This window comes from Hippocampus guttulatus, chromosome 2 (genome assembly GCF_054856545.1).
Source record: "Hippocampus guttulatus isolate MCC_2025c chromosome 2, RoL_Hgut_1.0, whole genome shotgun sequence".
Taxonomy (NCBI): domain Eukaryota; kingdom Metazoa; phylum Chordata; class Actinopteri; order Syngnathiformes; family Syngnathidae; genus Hippocampus; species Hippocampus guttulatus.
The window spans coordinates 17,000,857-17,022,632 of NC_141262.1; the positions used below are offsets into that span (position 1 = coordinate 17,000,857).

General features: G+C 41.4%; 2 protein-coding genes across 4 annotated transcripts; both read right to left on the reverse strand.

Annotated features, from left to right (window-relative positions):
• Nucleotides 1-3: 3 nt before the first annotated feature.
• pdgfrl (platelet-derived growth factor receptor-like) lies at nt 4-5,359 on the reverse strand. Its single transcript, XM_086105985.1, has 6 exons — nt 5,153-5,359; nt 3,727-4,000; nt 3,193-3,344; nt 1,913-2,206; nt 1,673-1,809; nt 4-698 (listed from the first exon to the last, which is right to left on the reverse strand). The coding sequence occupies exons 1-6, from the start codon at nt 5,205-5,207 to the stop codon at nt 510-512; spliced, it is 1,101 nt and encodes a 366-aa protein (XP_085962111.1). The 5' UTR covers nt 5,208-5,359; the 3' UTR covers nt 4-509.
• A 945-nt stretch (nt 5,360-6,304) lies between these two features.
• slc7a2 (solute carrier family 7 member 2) lies at nt 6,305-21,326 on the reverse strand. 3 transcript variants are annotated; one of them, XM_086099572.1, is made up of 12 exons: nt 20,948-21,326; nt 19,560-19,937; nt 19,330-19,485; nt 15,978-16,143; nt 15,745-15,881; nt 15,317-15,539; nt 13,920-14,056; nt 11,831-11,933; nt 9,543-9,757; nt 9,217-9,383; nt 9,029-9,137; nt 6,305-7,602 (listed from the first exon to the last, which is right to left on the reverse strand). In XM_086099572.1, exons 2-12 carry the CDS (start codon nt 19,927-19,929, stop codon nt 7,448-7,450), a joined length of 1,938 nt encoding a protein of 645 aa, XP_085955698.1. In that variant the 5' UTR covers nt 19,930-19,937; nt 20,948-21,326; the 3' UTR covers nt 6,305-7,447. The 3 variants fall into 3 exon arrangements, with proteins under 3 accessions (XP_085955698.1, XP_085955697.1, XP_085955699.1); XM_086099571.1 differs by lacking the exon at nt 13,920-14,056 and adding an exon at nt 14,273-14,412; XM_086099573.1 differs by lacking the exon at nt 13,920-14,056 and having other exon boundaries at nt 15,317-15,403; nt 20,948-21,325.
• Between the last annotated feature and the right edge of the window lie 450 nt (nt 21,327-21,776).

Consider the following 21,776-nt stretch of genomic DNA (forward strand, 5'->3'; position numbering starts at 1 on the left):
AAGTTAAGAAATGCAAAGAAATATGCTGTTTATTGGTAGATGAAGAAGGTTACACCTGTGAGTTCTATTTCCGCTGTTTTAGCAAAACACTCATCTGTTTCACTTGGTCGCGAGTTCCGAGCTTTCTACAGAAAGTTACCGGTTAGAAAGGCAGGGAGGAAGCAGCACTAAAACAAAACACGTTCTGGGCATGTGGAACACATTCCACATATGGAGCACATTAAAATATAAGCCTGGCAAAGTTTTCAACTTCTGCTCGTGACAGGCCACAGAGCCACAGCAAAGCTCTTAATGCTGCCGTCGTCTTTTCCAGTGTCAAGCCTTTAGCATGAAAAAGAGCTGCAGCAAAGTGCATAGTAATGTTGGAGGAGATGGGAGGCTGTGTTGTCTTGTTGGTTTGACTCATAATGTACTCAGTCAGCTATTGTGATTTTGTGGTTCTTAAAAACACTGAAGGGTTTAGCTTTATTGGGTGTGCTATCCATATACCAACTTAAACCAAACAGGGGCTATTTGGACATGATGCTGGTCATCACAAGTGTCTCGCCGCGTTGGTTCTTGGCTTTGCAGATGTACTTTCCAAAATCGATGGTCTCCATGTCCTCCACGCTGAGGACGCTTTGTGTGATACGTGTCGTCTGACCCCGGCCTCGATTGACCAGCCTCCATGTTGTTTGGATCTGAACTGGACGCTGGCCCTGAAACAAAAGAACGAATCATTCCGACAATTAAAACAATTACAACTAGTATTTTGGGGAGGTTAAAAAAGTAATTGTGTTTGGAACAACTTTAAAATATAAATAAATGACTGCCATTGGTGACAATGACATGAGTTAGCAAAACAAAGCAAGTGTTTGTCATGAGTGAACTGCAATCAAAATAAAATCAAAGTTCGCTTACCCAAAGTGACTGCAAAAATCTCATTATATTTATCTGAACTCTCCCCTTTCAAATGGACATAAAGAAGATGACCAGAACTGTGTTTTTTTTTCTTTTCCACTTCTATGATATTGCTGGGATCCGTCCCAGTTCTATTAGCTAGTGGTGGTCGCTAGTCTTTTAGTAATCCCGAGAGCCAAAAGAACTCCAGTACTGTACTCTTGTGCCCAACCTGCAGAAATTAGAGCTGCTCCTCAGTGGAAAAGTTTGAATCTTGACACATATGCCTGTTTTACTACCACTTCCCCTCTCTCGCCCCTTCCTCTCTTGCTTGGAGAGGGGCCAGATGACGATGACTGAATCTGATGCGAGTGCAGTATGGATTCTGCACGACCGGCCAGGACACGATTTGAGGTGGGACACTTCTCCAGCGGTGTTCCTATGGACAATTCTGCAATGACCAACCGGGCCAAATCCTGAAGAAGAACCACTTCCCTGATGGTGTTCACTTGTGACACTTCATCTCATGACATGGAACCTCATATTGTTCTAGTTAACATTGAATAGCACCAGATTGTCTGTTAAATGTCGCCCACTCTGCAACGACTGCGCCCTGGGCTATTCCCTCATCTGTTTGCTTTCTTTAGTTTTCTTCATTTTTGCCCATATATTTTTCCTTACCCGGTTGGGGGATTTAGATCAGACTACCTACTGATGTTCGGAACCAGGATAAATGTCCTCAAAAATCAACTGGCTGTTACATTTGTTGTTTCAAACAAGGTGTTCCTCTCACCTCTCCGGGATAAGACCAGGTGAAGCTTACGTCGATGTCCGGCTCCCCTATCACGCTGCAGGTCACGTTGACGTTGTCGCCTCCGCTGACCAGCTCAGAAGAAGCCTGCAGGCTCACAAAAGGTGGACTACTGGGGACTGTTGACAGCAGAAAGTGTGCAAGAATAGTCAGGAACAGTTTGCTTCACCTTTGTTGAACCAATAAACAAGCGTTAACAAGCACAAGTAATGCCGGCTTGACCTTCTACATAAAGCAGCTGATATTTTGTGGAGATCTGTGGCGTTCCTTTGTCCACGGCCTTGCAGTAAAACACTCCCTGATACTCAAGGCCGGGTGTCTGTAGGACAAAACCCTTGGCGGGATCATAGTTGACCAAGGTCTCATTGGCCTGGATCTCCTCAGGCGGTACTTCTCTGTGTAACGACACTTTGGCCTGTGGAGTGGTCACGCGACATGGCACCACAGCTGGCTTGTCCGGACGCAAGTATACAATCTGGAAGTGGATATCCGATGGGACAAAGAGGTTGTCCTTGTCTGTAAAATATTTTAAGCACTGATTAGTGTTTTAATTTTAGAATGAAAGTAAATGACTTTAACAAATAAAGTATAATGTCAGGCAGTCGTTATTCGCTCAACTTCCTATTCTGGGGTTGACCATTACAGTGGTCAGAAGCAAATTTGAATCAGAGATGGCGCTACGTGTCCTTCAACGTTTTTTAAAACAATGTCTACTTTTTTTCAATCGATTCAGATGTTTTTAGATTTAAATTTTTTACCTATAAGTTTGACCTTCAAAAGCTTGTGCAATACGGATTTTACCATGCGTTGCAATTTATAGCAATGTCGATTCAGAAAAGAAAATCCACCGGTTGCTGAACCTAACCCATAATTCATAAATATGATAAAATATACAATATTATTATTATTATTAATAAGAACAAGAATAAAACCTAATGTGCTTGAGAAAATAGAGGGCAAATTCGGAATCAACTCAAAAAAATCCATTTAGAAAATGTTACTGGCACCGCTGATTTAAAAAAAAAATGTAGTAAAAATGTGCTGACCAGTGAGTCATGGAGCCTTTTTTTTTTGCATACTATAAAGAGGAACCATAAATCTGAGAAAATTCTACATTGGTGGATTCCAGTGGTGGCATGTATTGATCGGGTTGTATCCGTCCATCAGTTCTTCAATTTTCTCCAAACACTGCACCTTAGCCTTGGTGTTTACATTGTCATGATATTGGCCCCCCTCAATTTCAAGTTTTTTTCAACTCATTGGGATCATGGGTGAACCTACCCCTGCTATTGCATCTGTCTTTGGGAAAGAAATGGGGTACGCAAAGAACTTGTAAACAGTCAATTGCAGGGAGCATATAGAAGAAAAAAGTCACCGATTAAGACTCATTTATGTTTTCAAAAGAACCAAATATGCCTTCATTGTTTGAAGCAGATGGGCTGAGAAAAGGAAGTGCCCTAAAGTGATTTGACACGCTTTACAAAAGCTGTTTGTTCATTCACCTGCAAAATAGATGTTGGAGGAGTACACATGTTCGTGGTCCTTTTCACAGTCACGACCATCACACACGACCACCCAGCAACTGTACTGTCCCGTATCGGCAGCTGAGGGCGACGTCAGGGTGAGCTGACTATACTTGTCACTCTGTACGATGCTGGAGGTGGAAAGGAGAAGAGAATATGGGAAGCCATTTGAGTATTATTATGATATATATCCTTGATATCCATCTTGAGGTGCATGTACGAATACGCTCTTTGTCCTCAATTCAGCACACTAAAACAATTGCTCTCTCATGAAGCGACTGCCTAACTAGTAAAAGATTTCCACTCCTTCTGTATGACATTTCTGAACACGAGTAGGACATCACACGTTTACACGCGCGTGCTAATAAGGATGGACAAAGCATGCACTAGCACATGGACCCTAAGCTAGATATTGAATAAATACTTACAGTGAAAGGCTTTTCATAAGACAGAAGATTTATGTATAGATGCATTCTAAAGCCAAAGCTGCCAGTGAACGCGCCTGCTGATCACCTGAGCCGAGAGTCGTTGAAGGTGTCCAGGTAGGTGGGGTAAGCCCACCCGATGTTGCTGCCTTTGCAGCGCAGCTCCATATTATTACCCGGGGCCAGAACCGTGCTCTGGCCCAGACGCAGGAAACGCCCTTTTTCCAACACCTGCGTCAGCAGACTGTGGCCTCGCCCACCTCCCTCCTTCACTTTGGGTTGACGTATCTTTCCTCGTTTCCCTCCTGGTCTGATGCGGTTCTCCCCTGAATCCTTTCTTCTCTTGGCTTGCTGGCAGTTGCCTTCAAAAGGGTTTCAGCAAATAGATGACTCAATGACCCCGTAGTGATTTCACAGATTTTTTTTCTAAATGCGGTACTTAAATACACACATGCACAACATTTTTGGTACTCCTCTGTTTAATAAAAGATGCACTGTGGTTACAAAAATAGCTTGTATCTGACATTGCTTTTGAATCGCGGTTCAACAGAATTACCATGTTTAAAAAAACACAACAAAAAACATGACTTGTGACTGAGAGCAAGCTTTCTGACATTTGGCAGCCACATTTCTCCCTGGAATACCTTGATCATCTTGAGATCTCATTGTATGTTGTAAAGATTCAAGACACTCTGTGCCTGGTGTAGCAAAGCAGCCCCAGAACATGACAGAGCCTCCATGTTTCTCAGTAGGGACAGTGTTATTTTCTTTGTGTGCTTCATCTATGAACATAGAGCTCATGTGCCTTGCAAAAAAAGTACTAGCTTTGTCTCATTTGTCCATCGAACATTCTTCCAGAAGCTTTGCGGCATGTCATTATTCATGATTCATAGGGGGTGACATGGATCAGTGGGGAGTGGTCCGTCTCCCAACCCAGAGGTTGCGGGTTTAAAACCACTTGCGCGATTGTGCAAAGGTACCCCCAAGCCAATAATCTACTTCTGTTTTTCAGGATTTCAGGGGTGGTCCTCATTGGGGTCATGGGTGCCCATCAGAGGTGTCTTGATGCGAGAGATATTCGAAAAACAATCATTCCCACTTATGGACAATTTTTTTTTGGAGTTTATTGACCCATCGTGCATGACTTAGATTTGTTCTTGGTTTTACTGTTTGGTGCTTTCTACCGTCTTTATTACCGATTTGTTTTTCTGTTTATTGTATATGTTAAATTGCTCCAGGTACAGCACTTTGCATGCTCTATAAATACAGTTGATTTGACTTGACTTGACTTGACTTTGGGAATGTGGGAGGAAGCTGCAGTACCCATGGATGGAAAAAAAACATGCATGAGGAGAACATGCCAACTCCAAAAAGCAGAGTTTTACCAAACATTAGAACCCAAACCTTCGAAATCTGAGGCAAAATGCCATGTCATCATGCTCGCGCCTGTTCCTCATGATAACACAAATACATGTAAGTTAATTGTCTTGAGACAAATGTTGCAACAGACTTACCATGTTGGAGCTCCACCCAAAACAGTGCCAGGCAAAGCACAAAACAGAGCTTCATGCTGAACTGGATGTTGGGTCCCAAGGCTGTGCAGGGCAACAGACCTCTCAAGAGGGGGTTTTAGGGTGTGAATGGAGGTCAGATTCTGAGCTTTGCTCGAACTCGGCAGGCTCCGGCTGCACTTTTCAGATTTCCAGCTCCATCCCTCCTCAAGAGTGAGAGGGAACGGAAAATAAGGGGGGAAAAAACTCAGGGAACTTCGGTTTCCTCCCTCTGCTCGCTTGGATTTGCTCAGTCAAATGTTCTTTAACGCTCTCTGCTGCCCAATAGCATGCATGACATCTGCCATCTGTGCTTTTCACCCCGTTTTTACCTCTTCTTGCCTAAATTGCCTTGGATGATGGTCATTTTGGACGTGGCAGAGTACTGACGTGCGGTGAGCTTTATGTCTGGTGAGGCACTGCGAGTCTTTTATTTTACACCTTTTTGAGAAAACACAGTAGCCTGCTGTATGTGCCATTAAATTAGAAGCTTTTTAATTGTTTTTTTACATCTACTCCAAGCCTGTAAATTCCATCAGAGCATTTAATCATGGCACAAAGTGCAACTGGCCTTCTGTCATTTAAGGCTTAACCCCTTTTAAACGATACCTGCAAGCTTTAATGTGTACAGTTCAGCATACGCTTTTGTACTTTCATCGAAAATATCAGTGTCTCATTTGTTTGGTAGCCTTTTTTAAAACTTGGTCCTCCATGCATGCGCAGCTGAGCTCTGCAAACCGCTTTGTGTCTTTGGTTGTAGTGTTGTAATTTTACCAATAGATGGTGCTGTAGCTCCGTGTCATGTCTGCTTTTAGCGAGCGATTGCGCAAACTGAAGTGAGACTGACCTGAGGCTTGAAAATAAATGTATTTACCCTTTTAGGCTCGGCCTAGCCTCCATCCCATGACAGTAGATCCTTGTGTGGCGTATTTTAGTTTTAATGTTTTTTCTTAAAGGTTTATGGAGCTCCATAAATCATTTTGAGGCGATGAGAAAAAACTGCCAAGAGTTTCCAAGGCATTACATATACTGTAGCGTTAAACACACACTGACATTGTACAGGTGCGGGGTTCTGTGGATTGTTTCCGATCTTGCTGAGAGTAGTATAACTCACAATGTTGTGCAAGCGGCTTTTAATAAAACAATACAGAACTCTAAAAGCCAAGCGCAAAGCATGTATTAACTCTGCATCCGTCTTCACATCTTAAAGCGACACAGGTGGCATAAAGGCAACACATTTCAGATTTTTGGGAAACACACTACACCATAAAGGCCACATTAGTATTAAAACCCAGTTTGCAATAGTGTAATAATAGACATTCAACATACACAATTACTGTAAGTAATGAGAATCAAATCACATCATTCATTCAGACTGTAACAGTTGAAACATACAGAAAGGCTGCTTAATTAGACCCTCGCTGACAGCAGCTGAGAATATAAGGACTATTGTCATAACACTAAAATAAAACTTGTCTCTCTTCTCTGGTAGATCAAGAATGACTAAAGCAACAAATACACACCTTCTAATCAAGGACCGCTAATCAAACTAAACATATTTGTTTTTGCCAAAGCATTATAGTCACATGAAACAATCGTGAAAAAAAATATATTGATTGACATCTTAAGCATTGTGCAAGATGAAAGAAAAACAAGTGCTTTCAACAACACTTTACACTCAATGATTACAACCTTAGGTACACCTGGACAAATGAACAATATGTCATGCAAGAAATGTATAAAATAATCTGAAAGATATACAAGTGTCCCTTTAATGTGGTTTTTTTTTGTGCTTGTACTTTGCAGCAGTGTCGCTTTACATTGTGCAGTGTACCTAAAGTTGTGCTATATAGCACAAAATTGGTGTATCAAAAGCCTAAAAACATACTTGCCCATTCAAGGAAGAGACGACAAAAAAAAAAAAAAGGATTTTACAAAGGCAACCTGCTTATCAAGAAAACCTCTAACGTTCATACTAAAATCATTGCAGTCTTGCCCTGACTGCGTCTATCCGAGGGAAGTCACTCTCCAGTGTGTTACCTGTCCTTTCCATTGTGCCCAAACCACAAAGTGTCATGCAGTTTGTGTGGTCCGTCAGAGCAGCCCCTCATGATGTGACCCCTGACCCAAAATACTGACATGGCTTTCACAGAGGCCCAAGTTGGTCAAGCTGGTGATACAAGTTCCTGAAGGCAAAGCTGCGTGTGTGTCGGGCAAGCGTTTCACCGCACAGTGTTTTAACACTAAAATGAAGTAACTCTAAAACTGACTTGTCTTCTCCGGGGAGATAAATTGCTCCAGTTGCTTTTCTATTGCAGGTGAGCCAGTCTGCTTGGCACTGCTGCTCTTGCCCTGAAGAAAGCGCTGGCGCTCCACACTGTGCCACATTCCGTAACCGAAGTAGATCAAGAAGCCTGAGAGAAAGTTGATGGATGGAGACAATTCAAATGACTTGGTTGGCAGAGGCAAAAGTGAGCTCAGCAACTGCTTAGCTCCCCGTGACCCCCACCCCCACCCCCAAAGACAATCGACAAGTCAAAGAACCGGGAGGAGTCAGAGCTTGATCCTCCCTTTATTTATTTTTATTTTTTTGTTTTGAAACAGCATTGAGGAAGAAGAACACAGTCAAATTAAAAGTTAAATGTTTAGTTTAAGGTCCAGTAATGTATTTTTTTTGGACCAAATGTACAACATCATGTACATATATAGTATATTTTGTGTTTTAAACACACACACACACACCCCTCTCTGTCTCTCTCTCTCTCTCTATATATATATATCGGTATATATGCTGTGATTACAATTTTCTAACTTATCAACTGCACACGTTTCCGTAATTAATGGTGATTAATTACATGTTACTTCAATTATTATCGACGAAGCTCGGAACATACTGTATGTTTACTTGAGGGAAATATTGGAATTCATGTCAAATCATACAAAAGAAAGTAGATTTCGATTGAAAGGCTTTTATATTTGCTTCCGTTGATCCTTGAATACAATCCTCCCGTAAAATACAACTGTTGAACAAAACAATCAAAAGTGGCTGAGCTTTACAGACACCTCTCTCATTTTCCTCTCTTCCTTCTTGCACACAAGTTTAATTCTTGCTCACAAGCACGCTACTCATGCGGTGTTGATTTATGAGGCCCTGCGGAAGTAACTTGAGCAGGGAGTTTTGCCCCGAGGTGATATGCCCCAGATGTACAATTAATGTAGTAGTATTTGAATTTGGCTGCGGAAAATACTTGAGATTTTGCCAACAAATGTCAAGCAAATAAAAATGAAAGCATTTTTATTATTATTGTTTGATTTTATTAGCTCCAGAATTAGTTTTGTTTTAATGTATTTTATTTTATGAAGTATTTATCGAGTGGCTGCAAAATTTTGTGTAATAAAATAAAGCAATCTACAATTTTCAAAGGAGGGTTAGACTTCCTTCTTCTGTACTGCTGTACCTCAATACCAAAACCCTCATGTATGATATTAATTGACAAAAACAAAAACTCAGGACATTTTCAAAATGGATACATGCCCTTGCACATTCACGCTGTGACGGCGTGAATGTGCATGTCTCAAGGACACGATGAAACATGAGTTCAACAGAGCAGAATTTGAACATCAACCCTTTGGTTCTTGGATGACACGCTCTACCTCCTGAGCCGCAATATAGTACATTCTTAGTTAGATACACATGAAATGTAGTTTTCCTTTTTTTTAAAAAGCGTTTTCATTTATTTTTTTAAATTTGTTACCATATTTTTTTTCCCAATCATAAGTTCTGTTATTTTGTTAGTTTTTATTAACTACAATAGCCTTGCTTCGGTCAAAGAGACTTACCTAGCACCATCCAAACAGAGAAACGTATCCAGGTGTCTCCACTCAATTGAACCATGAGGTAAATATTAACAAATATGCTCAGAACTGGCAGAAATGGCAAAAAGGGAACCTGTTGGAACAAACACATATAACAATGAGCTTTTGTGTTCAACAACCTCAAGTTTTAAATCCAGAGGTGTGGAAAATACCATGAAGGAAACCCTCTGAGTGCTCTGTGGTTGTCTGTAGATCACAAACACGCAACCGCCAAAGACGAAAAGGCACACAGACAGTGATGCCAGGATCCATACTTCGAGACCAGTGATGGAGTCAATGTAGTAAGTGGACAGGTAGCTGATCACACACACCAGCAGCACTGGATTTGGAAAAAAGACATACAGGCCAATATTTGATTCTGGCTCATGACAGTATCATTTCATTTTATAAAAAATGAGTCCGGCAATTGCAATAATGATATTCTTTCTTATGGATCACCTGTTTGATCATATCAAATTGATGGTAACACATGCCTCACCTAGCACACAAATGGAAGCTTTGACCATGCTGGATGAATGCTCAGAGGGGGACACGGGTGGGTGCACTAACGCCTGCAGAAGTGAGCCTTCTGCTTTTAACGTGTTGAGGTGGGACTCGGATTCAGTCATTTCGGACTCGCCCTCCTCAGAGGACTGATAGTCCCTTTTGCAGCCACCTCTCCGTTGCCGCTCCAAAGCGCTATCTGGCTGATACCTGGAGGTGAAAGTTGATTAGATCTGTAGAAAACCCAAATAAATACTTCGCCGTATCTTCCGTACTATAAGCCACACCTAAAAGCCACACCTAAAAGCATTCAATTTTCTCAAAAGCCGACAGTGCGCTTTATAATCTGATGTGCCTTGTATATGGATCAATATTCTTTTTTGGACATAGTATTTTAAAAGTTCCACAAAGTGCTTTGCTACAGCTACAGCGGTTGTGAAAGCTCTATGTAAATAAAGCTGTACTGTATTGTATTGTATTGTATTGTATTCCCTTGAGTGTAGCTCCATCAACTGGATGCATAACGCAAGCACAGCCACTATTGTAGCTTCTATTCCATGCGCCTTATAATGAAAACCATTTTAAAATAGGCCATTCATTGAAGGTGCGCCTTTTACTCCAAGTAGCGCCTAGTAGTGCGGAAAATACGGTATGTTTGGAAATACGATTACAATTTTGACATATTATATTTTATGTTTGACTGTACTCAATTGTTTTGTTGAGATTTTTGATCTCTTTGTAGACCCAGGGAACTCATTAGCATTGCCTTCAGAGAAAAACGAATAGTAAACATTCCACGGTGCAAACTTGGTATTTTATGGACTTGCATTGGATTGGCTACAAGGTGACCACTTCAGTTTGTACCCTGCCCCATGCCTAAAGTCCGCCGGGCTAGCTGCCAGTTTATCGGCGAACTTAATGAGGCCAAGTGGGAGGACTATGTGATTGGCAGGCCCGATCACCACACAAACCTGAAAGTATCTGTTTAATTTAAACAGTAAGTATTCCTGTCATAATGCCATTGAAGGTGACAATTTTAAAAAAGGAAAAGAACATGTAAAATTCGTGTCCTGTTTAAGTGCATGAACAGCGGGATTTTCTTTTGTACATGACGAGTTACTACATTTCTGCCCTCCAAACACTGACATATTCAACATATACAAAGTATTAGTGTTACAAACGAGAATGGTGACCCGGACAGGTGGCGGGATAAATGGTGCAGCCACAATGCAGTGCACCAGGGACAAAGTTAATGCCCTCTTTGCGTCATATTCAAATATTTTATTGAAACTGATTTTTGTGAAGCCATGCACAAAATGTCTTCTTGCACTTAATGACAGTTTGCTGTTCAACAGATTTGTGTCCTCTTTGAATGGGATTACATTTTTTTTAACATGCAGGAGAGTCCTTTGCAGTTGGGTGAACACAATGATGGCGTTATTTTTGTTTCCTTCAAACACTTTTGTTGAAGAATGTGTCTTTTATCTATGTCTTTGAGTATAAGCTATATAAAGATATTGTCCCGTAAATTGGTTCAACAAAAAAAAGACATATTTTGTCCTAATTTTAAAAAGTTTTTTTTTTTTACCAGATAGAAGTGTAAAGGGTTTAATAAGTAATGAAATCATAAATGCTCCCATATTTACAGTGTGTGAAGGGTGACATTGAACTTGTGCGACTCACACAGTTGCTGTGTTTACCGTTATGAACTTTCGTCTTTATTTCATCACTATTTGCTCTGCCACTGGGTTCTATTACCAAAGCTGTGCCAAAATGTATGTTATTATCATTGTTTAAGATTTATTACCAAACATGTTTTCGATATCTTGTCGTTCGGATTACATGTGTATTCGACTGCAATGAAGTTAGCATGTTTCTCTCTTGAGTGTCTTTACTTTTGTGAAATTTGAAATCATCGAAAGTTTATGATTATTATTGTTATTATTATTATTATTATTATTGGAAAATGGGACTTCAAGCATAGTTGTTTTACCGTGAGAGACATTTACACAGAAAAAAAACCTGGAAAATGCTCAATTTTAATCAAACGATATGAAAATGAGGAATATACTCTCGGTACTAGTACATGGAGGAAAAGAGTAAAAGTCAACACTGTTACTCAGGGAGCCCCTTCACATTCTTATGCAAGTCAGATTTACAGATCTTAAATCATAAGTTGCACTTCATAGAAATGGGTAATCATTCCTGTGGCTTGCCAAGTAGAAAAAAAACATGTTCCAAAAACAACAAGTTTGTTGTTGTTTCCACTGCAAACGTACCCACCTGAGAATCAGTACACACACAGCAACCAGTGAGTAGGCCAGCAGAGTCCCAATAGACATCATGTCAACCAAAGCTTTGAGGTCAAACAGGAAAGCCATGATGGCTATAGAGCAAGCAAAGACAACACAATTAGCGAATGTTACGGAAAAGGCATCCATACCAACACATACCGAAATACATACACAAACACACACCAACACTTGGACTTTTGCAAGTTGAATCTTTTCCCACAAACATATGGCACCAGATTATACCAAACACTTAAATCCAACAAAACCATATTCCTTTGCAGGCATAGTTCATGCAGTCATTTGCACACAAAAACAAGCCATATGGCCATCCATTTCTTTCAGCTAATGAACCAGCAGGCATCATCTCCATACTGAGTTTTTGTATGATGTGACACTGCGGTGCTGCTCACAGCACCTCTCTTGTGTCCCAGGAGCTGAAGCCAGTAGTGAGTTGATCTCAACTGGTCCATGCGATTATGCTGCTTTTGCAACATCGTGTCATTCCATGAAACCGCAATTAAAAAATGTGTTTTGGATGCCAATGTGTCACAGTTATATATGATGCATGTGCCGCACTTGAGCAAAAAGTTGCACATTTGTTTTAGCATTTTTGTCATGACAAGTTGCAAGAGCAGCAGCTTAAATAAATGCTAACAGTACCATGATAAAAAAAGGGAAAATATAATTAGGATACAAGGTAGCGGTTTTAGCCCTGCGATTGGCTGGCAACTGATTCAGGGTGTCCCCCGCCTACTGCCCGGAGATGGCTGGGATAGGCTCCAGCACCCCCCGCGACCCTAGTGAGGATCAAGCGGTTCGGAAAATGGATGGATGGATGGATGGTAGCGGTTTTACGGCAAAGTTAGTGAGTGTCCCAGCAATAAAGGCAAAAATAATAACAAGAATACAATATAGCATATAATAGAACAATAATAACACATATACAGTGCTACTGTTCTTACTCCTACGCCTAGTTTAGGTTACCACAAAAACTTTACAATTTTTTTTCTTCGAGGGGCATTATAAAATGACCAAAGGGGGCCAGTGAGAGATGTTGATGGGTAATTCTGTTCGTATTGATTGAACTAAATTGACGCAATTAAAAAATAAATACATATATTATTATTCTCATCTTCATTATATTTTTACAATCCCCCTCATTGCTGCTGCACAGCTATGAGGGGTGGGTGGTCACATACGAACACATAGGATCAGGGTGCAAGGTGGTCTCCAAATCCCCACTTGACAGCAGTGTTCTGTAATCGCCCTGGCCAACATTCCATCATCTGCCTGCGAAATTCTGCTTGCACTCATAAACATACTTTGTGTACATATGTCAGTCTCCTGCATGGACTCCAACAAATCAGTCTTGACTGTAAATCAAGTCAGTTGTGTTCACACCCATCACGGCGCAGGATAACCATTTGTAACTGCGCCAAGCTGCGTGCCTCTGTGAAATCATTAAAATGAGTCCAACCCGCCCATTTGCAGATTTATGCTATGCAATGTGGCGTACAGGAATATAGAGCATTGACAGAAAAAAGAAAATATAAGATAACATTTGTAGAGGGGTGTCAAATCCAGGTCCAGAAAGTAAACATCGGCTTTAGCCAAAGGTGCTTCTACTCCCAGGAAGTTCCTTTAACAGAAGCGCCTGTGGCTGAAACCAATAATATTATTTGACTGCATTGGCATAATCCTCTCAATGTGGAGGCTATTTGAGTGACAATCCTATTATCTCTGAAGAAAATATATACAGTATATTTACCCACGAATCATCAATATTGCTAATACTGAATAAGTTATAGGTGAGCTGGAGCATATGGATAGTGTTTAGACAGTAAAAGATCAGAATGGTCTCTTGTTGGCCAGCTCACTTGTCTTAAAAAGGGTTAATGTTACAAATAACGCTCACCTTAAAAGAAAAAAAAAAAAAAAGGTTTTCGCATGCTCTTCTGAATACAATCACAAACTTCAACATGCAGCCATCACCACTGACACCGCATTACGATTCAAAGCCAAACCAAGTCCACACCACAAGGCTGTACAAGAGGCCGTTCCTTGTCTTGGCTGCTTACCCGCAGTGGTACCTGCCGCCATGGTGGCAGCCACAGGCGACTGCCGCTTACTCACTTTGGACAAAAATTTGAACAGAATGCCATCTCGTGCCATGGCAAAGAGAATGCGTGGTAGGGGGAACATGGCGCCCAACAGGCTACGGAGAAGAGGGCTCATGGTTAAGTGGAGAACACTGAGGAAAGGACACATTTCACCTGCACAACTGTGAAAGCACACGTTTTAAGGAGAGATGATGAACATGATGGCCGATGATTTGAATCAGATACGGTGCAAATGGCTAGCGAGTTTTTGTTGTTGGGGAGTGTCTTTCATAGTCGCCTGGTGGAGAAGCATGACGGTCCCCAGCTCTCACCTGCTACTACACCGGAGCTCATAGTGGCAATAAGGGGGGTCTTCGTCTTAGGATTGATTCGGGCTAAGGCTTTGAAAAGCACCCCATCCTCTGCCATAGCATAGATTACACGAGGCATAGGGAAAATGGAGCCCAGCAGACTGCACGAGACAGCAGAAACATGCAAGACCAACACGTTAATCAAAATGCCCAAAAGCACACACGAGGACACACAGCAAACACAATCACCACATCTTAAAAGTACGACAAGTGAGACGAGTGTGCCTTTCTTTTCTGATGGGATGTACAAATAACACCAATTGGATTTTTTTTTAAGCGAACATGATTTGATCCTCCTAGGAAAGCCTTCATTGGTGCTAGTTGTCAAATGTTCTTTTATTTTTTTTCGATGTTTCAGCAACAGCAACGATCAATCACCCAAAACAGTCAAACAAAACACTGAAAATTGTGCAAAAATACACAAACAACTTGCTGTTTGCTGTAAAATCGGCAAGAGACAGATTTGGCCACAATCATTAATACCATGGAAAAAAATAAATTAATCAATCTTAGTTAAACTTTACATTTTTTTTGTAGAATGTCATTGACCAGCTTTATGTTCACTTGAAGAAATATGACATGAAAAATAGGAAAGAACGACTTAAAACTAATAAACCATCAGCAAAGAAAGTCACAGTGGGCTTCAGAGGTGTTTTCCATTTTGGTGCCGATGCTTTATTTGGTTACACTTGTTTTCTTTTACTCTTATGCATTGAATTTTATATATATACAGTATATATCCAGGTATATACACATCACATGAAAAACACGGTCTGGAGCCGAACCCGTCCAACCATTGGACATTTCTATTTCTAAGAACCACTTTCTAAGCAATGCGGATATTTGAAAAAAAGAAGCCCTTCACCCACAATATCGCATTTAGCGGCACATATTATTCCAATAGCAAGACAGGCAGCATGCGCAATTCTAAATACTGTATTTGTATCCACTGCAAATAATCACACTGTATCTCATTGTAAGCTACAAAAACAGTCAGTTGGTTACCTGGTGGACAGGGCACATAGTGAACCGACAGCGACCACATATTTGGCAGGGCTCCATCCCACATATTGAAAAGCCATTGGAAGAGGGCTTTTCTCATCCAACAGGTAGTAAGGCATCATGAGTGTCAGTGCGGCCGAAACACCAAAGTACGCCAGGAAACACACAGTCAGTGACACCACAATGCCAATGGGAATGGCCCTCTGTGGGTTCCTCACCTCCTCACCTGCAGTAGTAATCAACATGACTTTATTTTTGGTTCAAAGTCATCAAGAATTGTGTGACGAATTAATGTGTGTGCATAACTTTCACAAATTATATATCAGTATCAAATGTAGACAACATATCAAAATAAGGATCTCCTTTTAACCAACTCAACAGGGTTGAACTTGACAAACGAACAACTTACAACCATGAGGCCGAGCTCATACCTGTCGTCGCTATGCAATCAAAGCCTACAAAAGCATAGAAGCAGGTGGCGGCTCCAGCTAATGTCCCACTGAAACCGTATGGCATGAATCCTCCAGCTCCATAATCACTGCTCACATTGCCCACGGTTGAAAGGTTCCTAAGACATCGATACTAGAATCTCATCACGGATGGTAAAATGCACAGAGTACTGTGCATTATTTAAAAAAACAAACAACTGCTTCAAAATAATTACCTGACTACGATGGTGACATTGACGAGAGATTCCTCACTTATCTTCCAGTTGTTTGTGTCTCCTTTGACAAAGCCCGAGATGATGACGAAGAGGAGTACAAGCACATTGACAGAGGTGAAGACTTTATTGACCCAGGCTGACTCCTTCACCCCAAATGACAGGAGCCCTGCAGGAGCACAAACACGATGAACACAAAAACTGTAAATCTTCATTAAAATGTAGCAATGTGGCTTTGCATCAAGTGGAAATGTGCTTCGGTAAGAGCAGTGGTTCTTAACCTGGGTTCGATCGAACCCTAGGGATTCGGTGAATCGGTCTCTGGGATTCGATGGAGCCTCTGCCATGGAGGTCAAGACATACCCAACTCAACATGTCAATTAGTTATGACACACCCGCTTGGCCATCAGTGGCTGCAGATGATCACATGACATTGCTTGTCCAATCAGTGCTGCGGGAAATGTCGTTTGCCTCCAGTCGTCAACGTGTGACTGTTGTCATAATACGTCATAAAAAAATATTTTTTAATATTTCTTTTTTAAACGTACACATATGTTTGAAATTTTATTTACTTTTTTCTGTTTTTAATAAATGTGTTTCTTATGTCTTGAATTTGGAAAAAGTCATATTTTTGTTTTTCACTCATGAAGGATTTGGTGAATGTGCAAATGAACTGGTTGGGTTCGGTACCTCTAAGAAGGTTAAGAACCACTGGGTTAGAGTTATTGATATTATCATTATTTTTGAGTCTCACCCAAACAGGACATTTTCTGCTTGATTGCAATAAGGGGATGCAGTTATGGGGAAACAAGTGAAGGCCGTCGTAAGAGCGCCTGAATGTTATGTAACAGGGGAGAAAACAATATTCTGAGAGGCTACTAAATTTTCAGCAGTGCAGGACTGTTTGGAGGGAAGTTCCTTTTCAAAAATCAAGATCAAGAACAGTTGAGCTCGGACTACCACCCAAGATAAGTTCTAGTTGGATTTTAACCTTCCGCTTCCAAATATGGAAAAGTTATTCTTTTTAATTCAAAATTGCTTTCATTCACGTGAATCCTGCGTCTCATTGTGGCCAAAGGTCGGTTATTGCGCCTTTTGATGCTGTAAATAGTCAATCCTCATTGTGGCGAATGCCGCATGCTAAACGAGCAAACTTCTTTGTTGCCATGAGAGGCGGCGCCAAATTAGGGCATACGTCACACATTAGTTGCCATGACTATTTCTTCTTCTTTCCTTCTTCTTACATTTCTTCAACGAACTTCTGTTGCCGGCTGGTTAAACAGAAATTGAAATTTCTAACCCAACCCGAACCTATTTGCTAACGTGAACACAATTAAGGAATGGGGTCAAAGCTTGAGCTCTAACCAAGTCGCAGGACCAGTTACACTATGAAAGAAAATGTGATTTTCCAATCTTGAAGACTCATTGGTTTCATTCAATTGTTCCAGATGAGTATCATGACAATTTTCCTGGTTGACAAGAGTCTTGGTGAAGGTGCCCAGGAACTGTAATTAGGCTTCTCACTTAACAGCTTTGTGTGTCAATCTTACTTTGAGGAAACAGGCTGCTGTACAATAATTGATTTCAGTAAATTTTCACATGCCGCAAAACTATCGGTGACTCTGTATATGTCAAGTCAAGTCAAGTCAAGTCAACAGTATTTATAGAGCACTTTCAAACAGCCATCGCTGCATACAAAGTGCTGTACATGGAGCAATTTAACATGCACAATAAACAGTAAGACAAATCGGTAATAAAGGCGGTAGAAAGCACCAAACAGTAAAACCAAGAACAAATCTAAGTCATGCTGAGTCGAATGCCAAAGAATACAAGTGAGTTTTGAGGAGGGTTTTGAAGATGGGCAGCGAGGAGGCTTGCCGAATGTTTAGTGGGAGGTCATTCCAGAGAGAGGGACCAGCAACAGAAAAGGCTCGATCCCCTCTGAGCCTCAGTTTAGTTCTTGGTACTTCTAATAAAGTCTGGTCCACAGACCTGAGGCGCCGGGCAGGTGTGTAGGGGCGGATGAGCTCAGAGAGGTAAGGTGGCGCGAGATTATTCAGAGATTTGAAAACAAATAAGAGGATCTTGAAAATAACTCTAAAATGAATGGGGAGCCAGTGAAGGGATGCCAGAGTAGGAGTTATGTGCTCCCTCTTACGAGTACCAGTCAAGAGGCGAGCGGCGGCATTCTGGACCAGCTGAAGGCGCTTAATGGAGGACTGGCTGACTCCAAAGTAAAGGGCATTGCAGTAATCGAGCCGGGATGTGACAAAGGCATGAATTACCATCTCAAAGTGTTCATGTGAGAGGAGAGGTTTTATTTTGGCCAGCTGTCTAAGGTGAAAGAAGCTGGATTTAACAACGGCACCAATTTGCCGATCGAGTTTGAAATCACTGTCCAGTTTAAGGCCCAAGTTTGAGACTGTTGACTTAAGATAAGGAGACAGGGGGCCCAAGTCTACAGGATGGAATGTACAAGGGCCACTGGGACCAAACAATATCACCTCTGTCTTCTTTTCATTGAATCTCAAGAAATTTTGTGCCATCCAGGTTTTGATTTCTTCCAGACAGGATAGGAGTGGCCTTAATGAGAAGGCGTCTTTCTTGCTCAGTGGGACATAGATCTGGCAGTCATCTGCATAGCAGTGGAAGGGAATACCATGTTTCCTTAAGATGGAACCCAATGGGAGCAGATACAGCGAGAACAGCAGAGGCCCCAGAATTGAGCCCTGTGGAACACCACATGACAGGGGAGCAGTGCGTGACTCAGAGCAGCCAAGGCTGACACAGAAGGTTCTGTCAGCTAAATAGGACCTAAACCACTCAAGAGCACTGCCGCCAATGCCCACCAAGTGCTGCAAACGAGACAGCAGAATACTGTGATCCACTGTATCAAATGCTGCAGTTAAGTCCAATAAAACTAGACACACGTGGTCTCCAGAGTCATTTGCCAGGAGGATGTCATTAGAAACGCGTAACAGGGCTGACTCCGTGCTATGCATCGTCTTGAAACCTGACTGGAAGACCTCCAAGATGTTATGTTCATCCAAGAAAATTTTCAACTGCATGTGCACGACTTTTTCCAGAATTTTGGAAATGAAAGGCAGCTTGTATACATCATCTGATCGCTGAGAACAGAGCATGGTGTAGTTCACAGTGGAATCCCACAACTTGCACTGGGTATCAGAAATATGCGTGAACCAAGAATGGCTCTTTCGTCACTGCTCATACAAATACGGTGAAAGGACTCACTGGTGGAACTGTATTTTAAGTTGAACAGCTATTAAGGTACATCCAACATATAAGCTATTGGCAAATATTCACAAGAGTGGTTGTTTTTTGTTTTTTTTCTTACCAGACAGCAGTAGAATCAGACAGACTGCAAAGAAGTCAGGGTACTGAGCCAGACCGGGAGAGTTCATGCTGAAGTAAGTTTGGCAGAATATTTCAATATGTCCTCCAGTCATTTCATCAAATGTTCCGCTCCAAGCCCGAGCTACTGAGGAGGTACCTGTGACAGAACGTAAACATGAATTAGGGTCAACATACCAGCACGGATCTGTTAGTTAGGCGTTTGTAACTCACCAATCACATAGGAGAGAATCAGGTTCCAGCCGGTGATAAAGGCCCATATCTCCCCTACGGTTACATAACTGTAAAGGTAAGCAGAACCCGTCTTTGGGACGCGAGCTCCAAACTCGGCATAACAAAGGCCGGCCATGACAGAGGCCAGGGCAGCAATGAGGAAGGAGATGACTATGCTGGGTCCAGAGTCTCCCTTGGCAACCTCTCCAGCCAGGACGTAGACACCTGCACCCAGAGTGCTGCCCACGCCGAGGGCGATCAGGTCCACAGTCCCCAGGCAACGACAGAGCTTGGACTCCTCCAAACTGCTCATGTCAACCAACTTTCGCCTCACCAAGGAACGGCCGAATGACAGAACCTGCTCTAACATGTTGTCTCCTGTTAACACAGAGAAAAAAAAAATCGGAAACTCTGTAAGCATGAATTTTTTCACTTGGAATTTCAGCACGTTATAAAATTCGCACACCTCTGATGCTGAAAGGCTCATCCCAAACCATATCAAGATGAAACACAGCGAGGAGCAAGCTATTGAGGGATTTGAAAAGCGCTTCAGGAAAAATGGCAAGCAGTTGAGGAATGCTGCCAAGGCGTGTAGTGGAGCACCATTCAATCAATTGTTTGGTGTTACGGTGCAGATTGGATTTTTCAAAGGACGGAATTCACAAACTGAGCGTGGATGCGTCACAGTGACCCAGCAACCACATTCCAATATCGCTCAATATAAGTTACACTACCTTAGAAACAAAGAAGCTACAGACTCTTCTTCCTTAATTCGCAAACCGTAGAGAAAGTGCACAAATAATGATAACCCACATAAGGATTTTTTTTCTCGTGTTTTTATTAGTCTTTAGGCATGAAAAAAAATAACGCAAGTGGATGGCAACACCTGTGAGGATCCATTGTAGTGGTTGATGCACAACTGTGACATTAAAATTAATTAAAAATTTGAATAGCTGTCCACTCTAGTAACCGCCCGTCCCTGAAAGGGTTCAAATAAATACATTTGTGAATACAATATAAAACCAGTAAATACCTCTCCTTTCCAATTAAAAGTATCCTTTTATTTTAGCTCATTTGAAGTTCTTTGAACCAAAATTTGGAACACTCATAAATTCACCCCGATATCTATTTAAATGGGCATTTATCCCCTTGAGAGAAGAACCAGAACTGGATTTTGTATGTGACAGCTCATTTCCATTATACTGGAGACATGATGTTTGAATGCAATCTAGTTCATGAAAAATGTAGACCGTAAAGACTCAACTTTTTTTTAAATCATTGGTTTTACAATATTTTGCAGTTTTTAAAATTATCTTTCTAAAATGATCTGAGATTATCTTTCTAAAATGAGCATTTATCATCATATATCATCAGAAATATGCTCCTACCTGTGATATGATTCAACAAGGATAGTCCAAAAGTGTGAGGAAAAAGCAACAAGTATCAGGATGTTTCTGCACGGAACATTTGCGGGTCTTTAAACGTCAGGCTGGCGATCCCTTGAGCTGCAGCCTTCAGTTCTGACTGAACACTGGGTTCCACATGAATTCACCTCCCTGACTGTGCAAACTGCTGAGCAGGATTTTTACTCCTCCCCTCTGTGCTCAGTATTGCTTTGTAGGATCTGCCTGGCTTTGGCTGTGGGGAGAGGCGTCTCCATTTCCATTTACATGCATGTCATTTGGAATATTACCATAATGCAACAAAAATTGCCAAAATTACCATTATAGAGCAGAAAAAAAAAAAAGAAAAAAGATGGTGTCAACACTGTTATAATGGAAATAATGGTTGTTCAAGCCACTTGAGGCCAAAGCAGGTCTACAGCAGATGCTTAGCAAGGACTGATAAGTAGTTAAGCAACTGGCATTGACAAACAATGTGTCACACACTTGTGTTTACCCAGTGCAGGCAAGAGGAGTGCTACTAAAAGCATAACTGCTAATTGGTCACTGAAGGATGGATGAACAACAGCAAAAGTGGGGTGGGTTACCCTGCTCGTGGATCGTGGGTATTGTTCAATGTTCGATGAGGTACCGGACCCATAGGATGAGCTGTAACGATTGTATTATTGTCGATGTTTTATGTTATGTGTTTCTGTAAAGCTCTTGGTTAAAGTTGCAGCTGTTGTAAAAACTCGATATAAATAAAAATGTATTGTCTTGCTTGGATAGGAATCGATATTCTGGATCACTTTTGCCCACCTGGGTCACATGAAGG